The sequence below is a fragment of the Solea senegalensis genome, linkage group LG2 (genome assembly GCF_019176455.1).
Source record: "Solea senegalensis isolate Sse05_10M linkage group LG2, IFAPA_SoseM_1, whole genome shotgun sequence".
NCBI classification, from domain to species: Eukaryota; Metazoa; Chordata; class Actinopteri; order Pleuronectiformes; family Soleidae; genus Solea; species Solea senegalensis.
Window position 1 is genome coordinate 2,010,721 of NC_058022.1, and position 13,521 is coordinate 2,024,241.

At 42.0% G+C, this 13,521-nt stretch overlaps 1 protein-coding gene across 1 annotated transcript in view; it reads left to right on the top strand.

Annotated features, from left to right (window-relative positions):
• neb (nebulin) overlaps positions 1-13,521 on the top strand; it is a 78,647-nt gene that overhangs the window by 17,374 nt on the left and 47,752 nt on the right. Inside the window, exons 26-59 of the mRNA XM_044018075.1 lie at positions 206-412; positions 540-644; positions 745-852; positions 1,227-1,538; positions 1,723-1,929; positions 2,144-2,248; positions 2,559-2,666; positions 2,765-3,076; positions 3,351-3,557; positions 3,665-3,769; positions 3,862-3,969; positions 4,062-4,373; positions 4,670-4,876; positions 4,977-5,081; positions 5,352-5,459; positions 5,557-5,868; positions 5,967-6,173; positions 6,248-6,352; positions 7,400-7,507; positions 7,589-7,900; positions 7,994-8,197; positions 8,685-8,789; positions 8,923-9,030; positions 9,138-9,449; positions 9,543-9,746; positions 9,837-9,941; positions 10,557-10,664; positions 10,760-11,071; positions 11,287-11,490; positions 11,581-11,685; positions 11,787-11,894; positions 12,424-12,735; positions 12,825-13,028; positions 13,126-13,230. Coding sequence (XP_043874010.1) covers positions 206-412; positions 540-644; positions 745-852; positions 1,227-1,538; positions 1,723-1,929; positions 2,144-2,248; positions 2,559-2,666; positions 2,765-3,076; positions 3,351-3,557; positions 3,665-3,769; positions 3,862-3,969; positions 4,062-4,373; positions 4,670-4,876; positions 4,977-5,081; positions 5,352-5,459; positions 5,557-5,868; positions 5,967-6,173; positions 6,248-6,352; positions 7,400-7,507; positions 7,589-7,900; positions 7,994-8,197; positions 8,685-8,789; positions 8,923-9,030; positions 9,138-9,449; positions 9,543-9,746; positions 9,837-9,941; positions 10,557-10,664; positions 10,760-11,071; positions 11,287-11,490; positions 11,581-11,685; positions 11,787-11,894; positions 12,424-12,735; positions 12,825-13,028; positions 13,126-13,230 — 6,156 coding nt within the window. The remainder of the gene's footprint in view (positions 1-205; positions 413-539; positions 645-744; positions 853-1,226; positions 1,539-1,722; positions 1,930-2,143; positions 2,249-2,558; positions 2,667-2,764; positions 3,077-3,350; positions 3,558-3,664; positions 3,770-3,861; positions 3,970-4,061; positions 4,374-4,669; positions 4,877-4,976; positions 5,082-5,351; positions 5,460-5,556; positions 5,869-5,966; positions 6,174-6,247; positions 6,353-7,399; positions 7,508-7,588; positions 7,901-7,993; positions 8,198-8,684; positions 8,790-8,922; positions 9,031-9,137; positions 9,450-9,542; positions 9,747-9,836; positions 9,942-10,556; positions 10,665-10,759; positions 11,072-11,286; positions 11,491-11,580; positions 11,686-11,786; positions 11,895-12,423; positions 12,736-12,824; positions 13,029-13,125; positions 13,231-13,521) is intronic.

Sequence of the window (13,521 nt, forward strand, 5' to 3'; positions counted from 1 at the left end):
TGTAAAAAATACTCACACTCACAACCTTAAAGACAAAAATGTACCCATTTGAATCCCATTATAAACTAAATTTTTCCATCCCCAACATGAAAATAATGTGTTTTTTTGTACTATTTATCATCATATTTACCAAATTTCTTGTGTTTACTTGTTAAACCAGTAGGTGTTAAAATGTTAATGTTTTCCCTCACCTGTACTATTTCAGTACAACTATAAACTGGATTACGAGACCACATGCAAGGGAATTGGCTGGGTTCCCATCGGTTCCCTGGATGTGGAAAAGGCCAAAACGGCAGGTGCAGCTCTGGATGAGAGAAAGTACCGTCAGCACCCGAGCACCCTGAAATTCACCAGTCCCACTGACTCCATGAGCATGGAGCTAGCCAAGACCAATTCCAAGATCATGGACATGGTGAGATAAAGGAAACAGAATAATCTTTACATTTGCTCTTCGATAATAAATATATCTCATCACTTTGGTGTACGAGTTACTTTTGAAAATGGATGTAAACCTACATTTTTTCTATGTAACTCTACAGAAAGAGTATAAATCCAGTGGAGAGAAGTTCATGCACACCTACCATCTCCCTGTTGATGTCCCCGAACTGATGCAGGCCAAATACAATGCTGTCAACATCAGCCAGGTTTGGTCGCAGTTTCGCTGTATATACAAAATTCACATAAAAACAGACAGAACTGGAATATAAAACTATCAATTCTTTCAATTCAATACTTTCTCTTCAGAATTACTACAAATATGAACATCGTCAGGATCTGCTCAAAGGACATCACGTGAAGGAAGATGCTATTCCTATTGTTGCAGCAAGACAGTCCAGAGACATTGCCAGCAATGTAAGTTATGATTATGTTATTAAAAATGACTACTAACAATTTGTTTTCATATTTACATGTGTTTTCATAGCTAATTGTTGCTTTTGTTTACAGTAAAGTTAACCTACGTTGTGATTTACATGACTGTAAAATGAATCCCAGCATCTGTAGTACTCCCTCTACTGGTCCTTATTCTGTACTACAATATCTAATGGTTGTGGGAACAGTGAGAAGCCTCACTTTGGTCCTGAGCTAAACAGTGAAACTAATGGTGTTTCCTTAAAAATATGAATGCAGAAATTGTACATTTTAGATATTGTAAAATTAAATCAAGGCTTAGTGTCAAAGCCATTGTAAAAAATGTTTTATTTAACAATATGTTTTCTTTTATGCAGTACAAGTACAAGTTGGCTTACGAGAAGGCCAGAGGCCGCCACGTCGGCTTCCGCAGCCTCCAGGACGATCCTCTGCTGGTTCACTACATGCATGTTGCCAAGATTCAGAGCGATGGGAACTACAAGAAGGACTACCACAAGGCTAAGCTGAAGTACCACACCCCGGTGGACATGCTGAGTGTGGTCCAGGCCAAGCACGCCTCTGCTGTTCAGACGATGACTGGATACAAAAAGGTCCCTCACAGCTACATGCTCCTGCCCGACAATCTGCACCTGCAACGCTGTCGCAACATGATGGACATTCAGAGTGATGTAGGTGTTCACTTTTTAAATTTCACCTATGCTGTAACAAAACTCAAGGTGGTTGAACTGATAATACATATTCCAGATTACTTTAATGGGCAATTTACATTTTTTGGATAACCCTAACCATATTTTAGTGTATGTAATATATGATCTTGAAATATGTTTTTTTTTCTTCTTTATTTCCCTACAGAATAACTACAAGTCCGATTACACCAACTATTGCAGAGGAATAGGTTGGGTTCCCATTGGTTCCGTGGATGTTGAGAATGCTAAGGCTGCTACCGCTGCCATGGACGAACAGAACTACCGCAAACATCCCAGTACTTTTAAATTCACCAGCAAGACAGACGCCATGAACATGGTTCTGGCTCTGAGCAACTCAAAGCAGATGAACAACGTAAGAATCTATACATATTTACACATATATATATATATACATATTTACACATATACATATATATATGTATATATATATATATATATATATATATATATATATATATATATATATATATATGTATAGAGAGAGAGAGAGTCTTTTTTTTTTTTTAAATTTAAATTGATGTATTATTGAAAATATCCTTATCTGTTGTTTTCCCTTTCCTCTCCAGACTGCATACAAGGCCTCTGGTGAGAAGTTTTTGCACACTTATCATCTGCCTGCTGACAGTCCCGAGTTCCTCCAGGCTAAATTCAATGCCCAAACCCTCAGCGAGGTCAGAGCACAATATTTTTTATTAAATATCAATGTTAATGTTGATCAAGTAGTTACTTGGTATCAAATTACATTTCTTGTCATATTACGATATTATTGTTGTTAATACAACCAAAAAGTGATATACATAATATTTATTTTGCTTAGTAATTACAATATCACAACCATTTTGTAGGTTGTAATCCCTTATATGACTCATTTGGGGATAAAGTAATAATATTACAGAGTATCACGTAGCTACTCAACACTGTCAGAGGACTAGGACTTGCCTGAAAATTCATGTACCTCACACTTTTGCTTTGTGTCTACAGAGCCACTACAAGCACCAGTGGCTGGAGCATATTGCCAAAGGATACGACATGAAGCCCGATGCTATTTCTGTCCTGCACGCCAAGCACGGCAGACATATTGCCAGCAACGTGCGGAAAAAATCCTACATTTACCCAAAACACTGAAAAGTCAACAACGTAATGTCTCCCATGTTGCTTGAACTCTCTCTCGTATCTTCTACTTTTAGGTCCAGTACAAGAAAGAGTATGAGAAGGCCAGAGGCCACCACGTCGGCTTCCGCAGCCTCCAGGACGATCCTCTGCTGGTTCACTACATGCATGTGGCCAAGATTCAGAGCGACGGGAACTACAAGAAGGACTACCACAAGTCCAAGCTGAAGTACCACACCCCAGTGGACATGCTGAGTGTGGTCCAGGCCAAGCAGGCCTCTGCTGTTCAGACGATGACTGGATACAAGAAGGTCCCTCACAGCTACATGCTCCTGCCCGACAACCTGCACCTGCAGCGCTGTCGCAACATGAACATCCACGCCAGTGACGTGAGTAGAAGCATTTTAGAATGATTACCAACCAGTGGTACCATTCATGTTTTTGAAGGGTTCTTGGTCATCTTCAAGAGTGTAGGAACAGGAAACTGGACTTGCTTGAGTTTCTTCAGTTCTGTCATCGAGGGATGTTGAAGTGAAGAAACCTCTTGGCTGAGAGGTCAAAGTCTGTATTCCCTGTCTCTATACTCTTGAAGATCAAGTCTTCCGTGTCGACTTCAGAGACAATGTGCATCATATCCTAACCTTGTGGTCTCACTTTTGTCAGTGTGATTACAAGTCTGAGTGGAACAACTACATCAGAGGCATTGGATGGGTTCCCATTGGCTCAATCGGGGTCGAGACTGCCAAATTAGGCGGTCAGATTCTGAGCGAACACAAGTACCGCACTCATCCAGCCACCTTCAAGTCCAGCAAGCTGATGGACTCCATGGACTTGACTCTGGCTACTGCCAACAACAAGATCATGAACAAGGTGCTGTCTGTTTAACTGCTCCCTGATCTTCAGGACCATGTACAATTATTAAAACCCTGCTCCTTGCTGCTGTTATTAATTTGTTTTTATGTTGTCTGTTTTTACAGAAAGCCTACACTGCAGCTTGGGAGAAGGACAAAACGACAGTCCACGTCATGCCAGACTCTCCCGAGATCGTCCTGGCCAAGGCTAATGCCCTCACTATGAGCAATGTAAAGCATTCATTTCCATTACAAAATGTATTTGTTCTGACTTTAATTTAATTAATGTTGTTTATTCCATTGGGATTCATGTTTTTCCACAGAAACTTTATAAAGCTGGCCTGGTGGAGATGGCCAACAAGGGCCACCACCTCAAAGAAGATGCCATCTCAGTTCTGGCTGCCAGATCTGCCACTAATATTGCCAGTAACGTAAGTTTGACCATGTCCCTCTGTACTTGTGTACTAAATAACGATAGCTACCTTGTCAAAAATGGTAAATACGTTTTCGTTGTCTCTTGCAGTACAAGTACAAGTTGGCTTACGAGAAGGCCAGAGGCCACCACGTCGGCTTCCGCAGCCTCCAGGATGATCCTCTGCTGGTTCACTACATGCATGTGGCCAAGATTCAGAGCGACGGAAACTACAAGAAGGACTACCACAAGTCCAAGCTGAAGTACCACACCCCAGTGGACATGCTGAGTGTGGTCCAGGCCAAGCAGGCCTCTGCTGTTCAGACTATGACTGGATACAAGAAGGTCCCTCACAGCTACATGCTCCTGCCTGACAACCTGCATCTGCAGCGCTGTCGCAACATGAACATCCACGCCAGTGACGTGAGTGGAACCATTTTTATTTAATGATCAGAGGTATTCCATTTTAAGTGCAACCATTCCTGTTTTTGAAGGGTTCTTTGTCATCTTGGTCATTGTATCTTCAAGAGTGTAGGAACAGGAAACTGGATTTGCTTGAATTTCTTCAGTTCTGTCATTGAGGGATGACAGGAGTGAAGAAACCTCTTGGTCAAGAGGTCAATTTTCCCTGTATCTACAGTCTTGAAGATAAAGTCTTCTGTGTCGACTTCAGAGACAACGTGCATCATATCCTAACCTTGTGGTCTCACTTTTGTCAGTGTGATTACAAGTCTGAGTGGAACAACTACATCAGAGGCATTGGATGGGTTCCCATTGGCTCAATCGGGGTCGAGACTGCCAAATTAGGCGGTCAGATTCTGAGCGAACACAAGTACCGCACTCATCCAGCCACCTTCAAGTCCAGCAAGCTGATGGACTCCATGGACTTGACTCTGGCTACTGCCAACAACAAGATCATGAACAAGGTGCTGTCTGTTTAACTGCTCCCTGATCTTCAGGACCATGTACAATTATTAAAACCCTGCTCCTTGCTGCTGTTATTAATTTGTTTGTCTGTTTTTACAGAAAGCCTACACTGCAGCTTGGGAGAAGGACAAAACGACAGTCCACATCATGCCAGACTCTCCCGAGATTGTCCTGGCCAAGGCTAATGCCCTCACTATGAGCAATGTAAGGGGACTTAAACTTTAAAATCAAGTATTTATCCTCTATGTCGTGGTTGTATGACTAAGCATCCCACTGTTGCTTTACTTGGGTTTACGCGGCACAATGCACCCAGGATTATTTCTATTCATCCCTGGATGTGATGCTGGTACATCACAGAACACCTCCTCCCTCCTGTCCCGTAATGCTGAGTCGTCTTTGTTAGGAAAGACCTCCCACTTGAGGGGCGACCACTCTAACCACTAAACCACTAAATTTCACTCTTCATTTTTACAGAAACTCTACAAAGCCGGTGTGGTGGAGATGGCAAACAAGGGCTACAACCTCAAAGCAGACGCCGTCTCAATTCTTGCCGCCAAGTCTGGTACCACTATTGCCAGCGATGTAAGTTGTTCTTGTAGAAGAATGAACATTGACATTGTAGCTGCTGTGTTTCAACAGAGTTTCTGTGAGTGACGAACTCTCCGTTTTACTCTCACAGTACAAGTACAAGTTGGCTTACGAGAAGGCCAGAGGCCACCACGTTGGCTTCCGCAGCATCCAGGACGATCCTCTGCTGGTTCACTACATGCAGGTGGCCAAGATCCAGAGCGACAAGAACTACAAGAAGGACTACCACAAGTCCAAGCTGAAGTACCACACCCCGGTGGACATGGTGAGTGTGGTCCACGCCAAGCAGGCCTCTGCTGTTCAGACTATGACTGGATACAAGAAGCTTATCACCCACTGCACCATGCTGCCGGACGCCATGAACCTGCAACTGGCTCGTAACATGCAGTTCATCGCCAGTGATGTAAGTAAAGAGTGGGAAGATTGTGAATGTTTCCATTGTTGAATTTAGTTGAACCTTATCGTAAATGGAGTGTCATTTCTCTTCACATCCCTGCTCAGAATCAGTACAAGAGCGATTATGACACCTACATGAAAGGAATCGGATGGGTCCCCATTGGTTCGTTGGATGTTGAGAAAGCAAAAATAGGTGGTCAGATCCTCAGTGAGCATCGGTACCGCCAGCATCCATACAACCTGAAATTCACCAAGGACATGCACTCCATGGATCTGGTCCTGGCCACTGCCAACAACCACATCATGGACAAGGTACTGGACAAGACTCTACATAAAAATTTACAGCGTTGAACTTTATAGTAATTATTGTAATTTGTATTTTTTAGCAATCTTACACCAAAGCCTGGGACGCAGACAAGACTTCAATCCACATCATGCCTGATGCAATGGGCATCGTTTTGGCCAGAGACAACAAGAAAAACTTCAGTGAGGTACGTCGTCATTCCTTCATTAAATACCTTAAAAAGAATAAAGAGCACTGTATGAACTTTTTAGGCACTGAAATTAAAGACGGTACGCTTTCAAACATCAGGTCAGTAAATAAGTTCTTTCAAAATATAGGCAGTCTTTTGTATCTTACACACATTTAAGACATATTTATACTCCATTGTCTTGATGTTGAGCTAAAACCAAGCTTGATCCTGTTTTATACACCCCCCTGGTGGTCCTGTCATTCACAGTTTGTGCAAGACTAAATTTCTACACAATAGACCAACTGTGCCATCTGAGTGCACCATAAAACATCAGTGTTCATAATAATGATGAAATAATAATAAAAGTCAAAAGTTATATGCTTTCATTTTGAGTAATTTACACATGTGGAATACAGTCATCAATAGCCAGGACACTCTTGCGAAAGAGATTTTTAATTCCTGGTTAAATACCTTTTATATGCTTTTTTAGGGTTAGGCTTTTTTATTTATTATATAGTACCCTAAAATGCAGTAAAAAAGTAAAATAGATCAAGAAGTTTGCCCCTTTATGTGGACATTGGCACATAGCTTGTGTGATTAGCAGCTAGCGTGCTACAGGGAAACACAGTTACAAAGTAACTTCCTGGTTTAAAGGTCGTAGTGAAGACATTGGAAATTTGATAAACTCGACAAAAAAACATATCTTGACATTTTGACAAAACCCATAGCACTCATTATGAGCAGTAGCAGCAGCACTTAGCTCAGGTCACAGTAGCCAAGCAGTACCAGAAGAAGCTAATACTGTTAAGCATGTAGCGTGTAACAGTAAAATAGTAATGATTGTCACAAAACTTTGTTTGACTGGAAATTACATTTTATGTTTAGTTCTGTCTCTTTTTTTTTTAAATGTTTCTGTAAGTTTTATGCGCTCAAATGTATTCAGTGTCTCCAGAAGCTGAGAAATTATGTTTTCAGTGAACATTTACACATTTTTCAGAAAGCCTTCAGGTTTTAGATGGTTGTTTTTCTGAATATGCTCAGGTTTTCTTTTCACTTTCTTTCCAGAAACTGTACAAATTGGACAATGAGCTGGCCAAGAAGAAGGGCCATCATGTCGGTGCAGATGCTATTGCTGTCAAGGCTGCCAAGGCCTCCACTGTTATTGCTAGTGATGTAAGTATTTGAGTACTTTCTCATTTCAATGCTGTGCTGCCTGTTTACCGACTCACCAGAGTTTCACATTCATTTCTGTAGTACAAGTACAAGACAGGTTACCGTAAGCAGGTGGGTCACCACATCGGTGCTCGCAGCGTCCAGGACGACCCTCTGCTCATGCTGGCTCTGAACTCGGCCAAGATCGCCAGTGACGCCCTGTACAAGAAGGACTTCAACAAGTCCAAGACCAGGTTCCACCTGCCCGTGGACATGCTGATCCTAGAACTGGCCAAGAAATGCCAGATCCAAGTCAACGACTTCAACTACAGGACTCACCTGCACAACTGGACCTGCCTGCCAGACTCCAACGACGTGGTCCAGGCCAGACACGCCTATGACATACAGAGTGATGTGAGTGTTGTAACATAAATTGTCGCCTTATTCTATGTATTCAAATGTTTTGGACCACTTTTCACCGTATAAGTGCTTTTTCTTTGTCTCCAGGCTGTTTACAAGGAGGACCTGAAGTGCATGCAGGGTATCGGATGGGTGCCTATAGGTTCACTGGACGTGGAGAAGGTGAAGAAAGCCGGTGAGGCCCTGAACGAGAAAAAGTATCGTCAGCATCCGAGCAACTACAAGTTCAAACTCACCACTGAAGACATTCCCATGGTTCTGGCCAAGGCCAACGCTGATGTTATGAACAAGGTATTTCTTTAGCAGTTTCTCCCATATCTGTAATTTAATGTTTTTTTTCAATGTTCCGTGATCCTTCGCTGTGAAGCCAGAATTTAGTGTACTGTACTCCTAGTGCCAGTCTCAAGCCTGGACAAAGCCTGCCCCACACTAAAGGATTCAATGATTTCATCCTGAGAAAGCACGGACTAGACCAGGGGTCTCCAACATTTTTTCCTGTCAGAACTACTTTGACAAAATGACAATGGCCGAGAGCTACTTGTGGTTTTTAATCAAACGATTTCAGGGAGGAGATTCCAAGGATTTGGGATGACGTTAAAATCGCGTCTGTTGACCCCTCATGCTCTAGCCTAACAACTGTGTGAAGTGTCTGTAAAACTAAATTTAAGACCCACAAACTTGGTTTCCTCAGAGTTTATCACATGCTGTTGATGTAAGACACTTGTGACCGATGAGAATTGCTTTAATTAAGAATGTTGACGTTACCATCTCTTTACAGAAAGCGTACATCAAAGACTGGGAGAAGGACAAGACCACCGTCCACATCATGCCTGATGCTATTGATATTCTGCTGGCTAAAGCAAACAAAGCCAACTACAGCTTGGTAAGTTTGTCTCAACAACAGGAAAAAAATCAGAGGTTTCCAGAGCTTTATAAACTTTATAAATACACCATGATATTTTTCCAGACATGGCTTTAATGTTTTGTTTTCCATGTTTTTCTTCTCTTTTGTGCAGAAAATGTACAAGCAGGCACATGAAGATGCCAAGAAGAAAGGATACGACCTGCGTAATGATGCCGTTTCCGTTATTGCAGCCAGGGCTTCCAGAGACATCGCCAGCGATGTAAAATAATTAGATTCCTGCTCTGAAATGGCATTTCTATTACTATTATTATTGTTTTAATAGAGATATAATATGTTTTGACAAGTTTTGTTGGGTTTTTTGTGCAGTACAAGTACAAGACGGGTTACCGTAAGCAGGTGGGTCACCACATCGGCGCTCGCTGCGTCCAGGACGACCCTCTGCTCATGCTGGCTCTGAACTCGGCCAAGATCGCCAGTGACGCCCTGTACAAGAAGGACTTCAACAAGTCCAAGACCAGGTTCCACCTGCCCGTGGACATGCTGATCCTGGAGTTGGCCAAGAAATGCCAGAAGCAAGTCAACGACTTCAACTACAGGACTCACCTGCACAGCTGGACCTGCCTGCCGGACTCCAACGACGTGGTCCAGGCCAGGAAAGCCTACGATCTCCAGAGCGATGTGAGTGTTGTAACATAAATTGTCGCCTTATTATCTGTATTCAAATGTTTTGGACCACTTTTCACCATATAAGTGCTTTTTCTTTGTCTCCAGGCCATTTACAAGGACGACCTGAAGTGCATGCAGGGTATCGGCTGGGTGCCTATAGGTTCACTGGACGTGGAGAAGGCGAAGAAAGCCGGTGAGGTCCTGAACGAGCAAAAGTATCGTCAGCATCCGAGCAACTACAAGTTCAAACTCACCACTGAAGACATTCCCATGGTTCTGGCCAAGGCCAACGCTCAGACTATGAACAAGGTACACAGTTGTCTTTAAACAATGGTTTAGAAGAAGGTTCAGACATCTTCATCATGTCATCGTGTCATGTTTATTTGTCTGTGAGTGCAGAAATCGTACACTGAAGCCTGGGACAACGACAAGACAAAGATCCACATCATGCCGGACGCCATGGACGTTCTCCTCGCCAAAGCCAACAATTACAACTACAGTCTGGTATGTGAACTCTCCTGTGTGGATTACTCTGGATTAGAGCTGGAGATATCACTGAAATCAGTATTTTGACATTGATAAATATACTGTCTGTATATAAATGTGTGTATATAATATATATATATATATATATATACATGTAATTTAATTTAACATTTCTTTATACTGTATATGTATATATATATGTGTGTGTATATATATGTATATATATATATATATATATATACATATATATGTGAAATTAAGAATAAGGTAATCAATTTAATCTCCAGTGTAGTTAACTGTTTTACACTATTATTATATGTATATTTAATTATGGGCAACATGCTTTGAATAATTAACATTTCATTATGTTATATTATTGCTACTACTTTTCCTACTTTATATTTTTATACTTTTGCTTTTATCTTATTTTAATGCTTATTAATGATGCATTTTTAGAAATGAATAAAACGAAATAAACATCTAAACTGATCTGATTTAATCCAATATATGGTAATCTAGAAAATTAGATTAGATTAGTTAGATTCAGTCGAAGTAAATAAATAAATAAATAATAAAAGATGCAAATGAAAAGGTTTTAGACCTAAAAATCTGTGGTCGTGTTTGTGTTTACAGAAAAGGTACAAACAGGATCACGAGGACGCGAAGAAGAAGGGCTACGACCTGCGTAACGACGCCGTGTCCATCCTCGCAGCCAGAGCCTCCAGAGACATCGCCAGTGACGTGAGGGCTCACCTTTTTAAACATCAAATGTCACACATTTATTCTTCCACTCGTGTGTTTTTAATCCCCTCACTTCTTTGTCCCTGTGTCCTCAGTACAAGTACAAGACGGGTTACCGTAAGCAGGTGGGTCACCACATCGGCGCCCGCTGCGTCCAGGACGACCCCCTGCTCGTGCTGGCCCTCAACTCGGCCAAGATCGCCAGCGACGCCCTGTATAAGAAGGACTTCAACAAGTCCAAGACCAAGTACAACCTGCCGGCCGACATGCTGACGCTGGAGCTGGCCAAGAAATGCCAGATCCAAGTCAACGACTTCAACTACAGGACTCACCTGCACCAGTGGACCTGTCTGCCGGACTCCAATGACGTGGTCCAGGCCAGGAAGGCTTACGACCTGCAGAGCGACGTGAGTGTTCATGTTTGAAATGAATATTCTGGACAGTTCTTAAGAAGAAGAAGAGTCACCTTCACTATTTTTACCATAAAGCTAGAAATTGAATTTGAAATAAGATGATTTTTTTACCAAAATATTACCTTCCAATTACAGTACCCTGTCATCATACTATTTTGTGGCTACTATTGGAAAATGAAGTGTTCTCTGTGCTTTTACTTTGTCTCCAGGCCATTTACAAGGACGACCTGAGGTACATGCAGGGTGTCGGATGGGTGCCTATAGGTTCACTGGACGTGGAGAAGGCGAAAAAAGCCGGTGAGGTCCTGAGCGAGAGAAAGTATCGTCAGCATCCAAGCAACTACAATTTCAAACTCACCACCGAGGACATGCCCATGGTTCTGGCCAAGGCCAACGCTCAGACTATGAACAAGGTAAAGAATCAGCTCCGGGATAAGTCGCTAATGTAACACGACCTGCATTATTATGATCTATATGTGACTTCTATTTTCCTGTGACTACAGAAATCCTACATTGAAGCCTGGGACAATGAGAAGATGAAGATCCACGTCATGCCCGACGCCATGGACGTCGTTCTCGCCAAAGCCAACAGTTACAACTTCAGTCTGGTACGAAAACAAATCAAAATGGCAGCACGCTCCACACTATTTTCATTGATAACTGGAAGAATTCAATGTTTCCGACGTTTTCTGGGGTTGTTTGTTTACAGAAAAGGTACAAACAGGCTAATGAGGACGCTAAGAAGAAGGGCTACGACCTGCGCAACGACGCCGTGTCCGTCCGCGCAGCCAAAGCCTCCAGAGACATCGCCAGTGACGTGAGTGTCTTAACTGATCTCTTAAGCCTTTTTTTTTTTACATTTAAATATTTAAGCATTAATAGAACTTTTTAAAATAAAATAATGTAAATAAAATATGTCAGAGAAAGAAGAGAACAACAATAAATCTATCTCCTCTTCTTGATCTGATGAATGACATTAAAAAATACTGTAAAAAGTGACGTTTGCTATCACTATTTACATGCTACGCTTTCACATTTCCTTTCAAATGTAAAGTTATCATCAAATAAAGTGAGAAACAAGCTAATTTTCCATTTAAAATTATTTTAACAGTCATTGGAGTTGCCCTCTGATGGCTATTTCATATATTATTACTTCCTGTTTAGCTTGAACAGTGATCTAATCTAATCTAAATGTGTTCATCACGTCAAAGTGGACAAGTGTTGTACAGAAGAATAAAGGCAAGACATAAAAGCTCACAAGAGGCAGTAAAATGAATGTGTAAAACATATAATTTAAGCAATATGTCAGTGCTAATAAGCAATATAACATTTTCATTCCATTCCAGTACAAGTACAAGACAGGATACCGTAAGCAGGTGGGTCACCACATCGGTGCCCGCTGCGTCCAGGACGACCCTCTGCTCGTGTTGGCCCTCAACTCTGCCAAGATCGCCAGTGACGCTCTGTACAAGAAGGACTTCAACAAGTCCAAGACTAGGTTCCACCTGCCCGTTGACATGCTGAACCTGGAGCTGGCCAAGAAATGCCAGATCCAAGTCAACGACTTCAACTACAGGACTCGCCTGCACAACTGGACCTGCCTGCCAGACTCCAACGACGTGGTCCAGGCCAGAGTCGCCTACGACCTGCAGAGCGACGTGAGTGTTGACGTTCCTTCTGATTTTTAGCTTTACAGTATAAAGTGTGTGGCGACTTCTTTAACGTCCTGTGCTCCTGCTCTTCTCAGGCCGTCTACAAAGCTGACCTGAAGTGGCTCCAGGGCATCGGCTGGGTCCCCATCGGCTCGATCGATGTGGAGAAAGCCAAGAAGGCTGCGGAGGCCCTGAACGAGAGGAAATACCGCCAGCACCCGAGCACCCTTCCCTTCACCAGCCCCATCGATGCCTTGAACATTGTTCTGGCAAAGAATAACGCCTTGACTGTCAACAAGGTAGAATTCACCTTAACCACCTTTGATTTGCATAGAAATGATCATAATTGTTCTAGTTAATGGCACAGTACGTTTGTGTGTGTGCTGTTTTTTTTAGCGTCTCTACACCGAAGCTTGGGACAAGGACAAGACCACTCTGCACATCCAACCTGACACTCCTGAGATCGTCCTCTCTCAGCAGAACGCTATCAACATGAGCAAGGTTTGTACCACCATCTTCTCACAACCTATGTCTAATCTATGTCTATTGGTAGTTGTTGGCCTTTTAATAGTTTTAAAAAAAATCAGCATTAGCCAAATATAATTAATTAATCAACTGACCATTATTTAAAATAATTCTTACTATATTTCCTTCTTGTTAGCAGTTATTTAACTTTTTCTTTTAAAACCACCTTTAGCCTAGAGTCTACATTCTTAAACGATATCTTAATATATAATAATGTTCTAGTTTTATTTTGACTTTTGTTTTTGCTGCTGTAACACCTTAAATTCC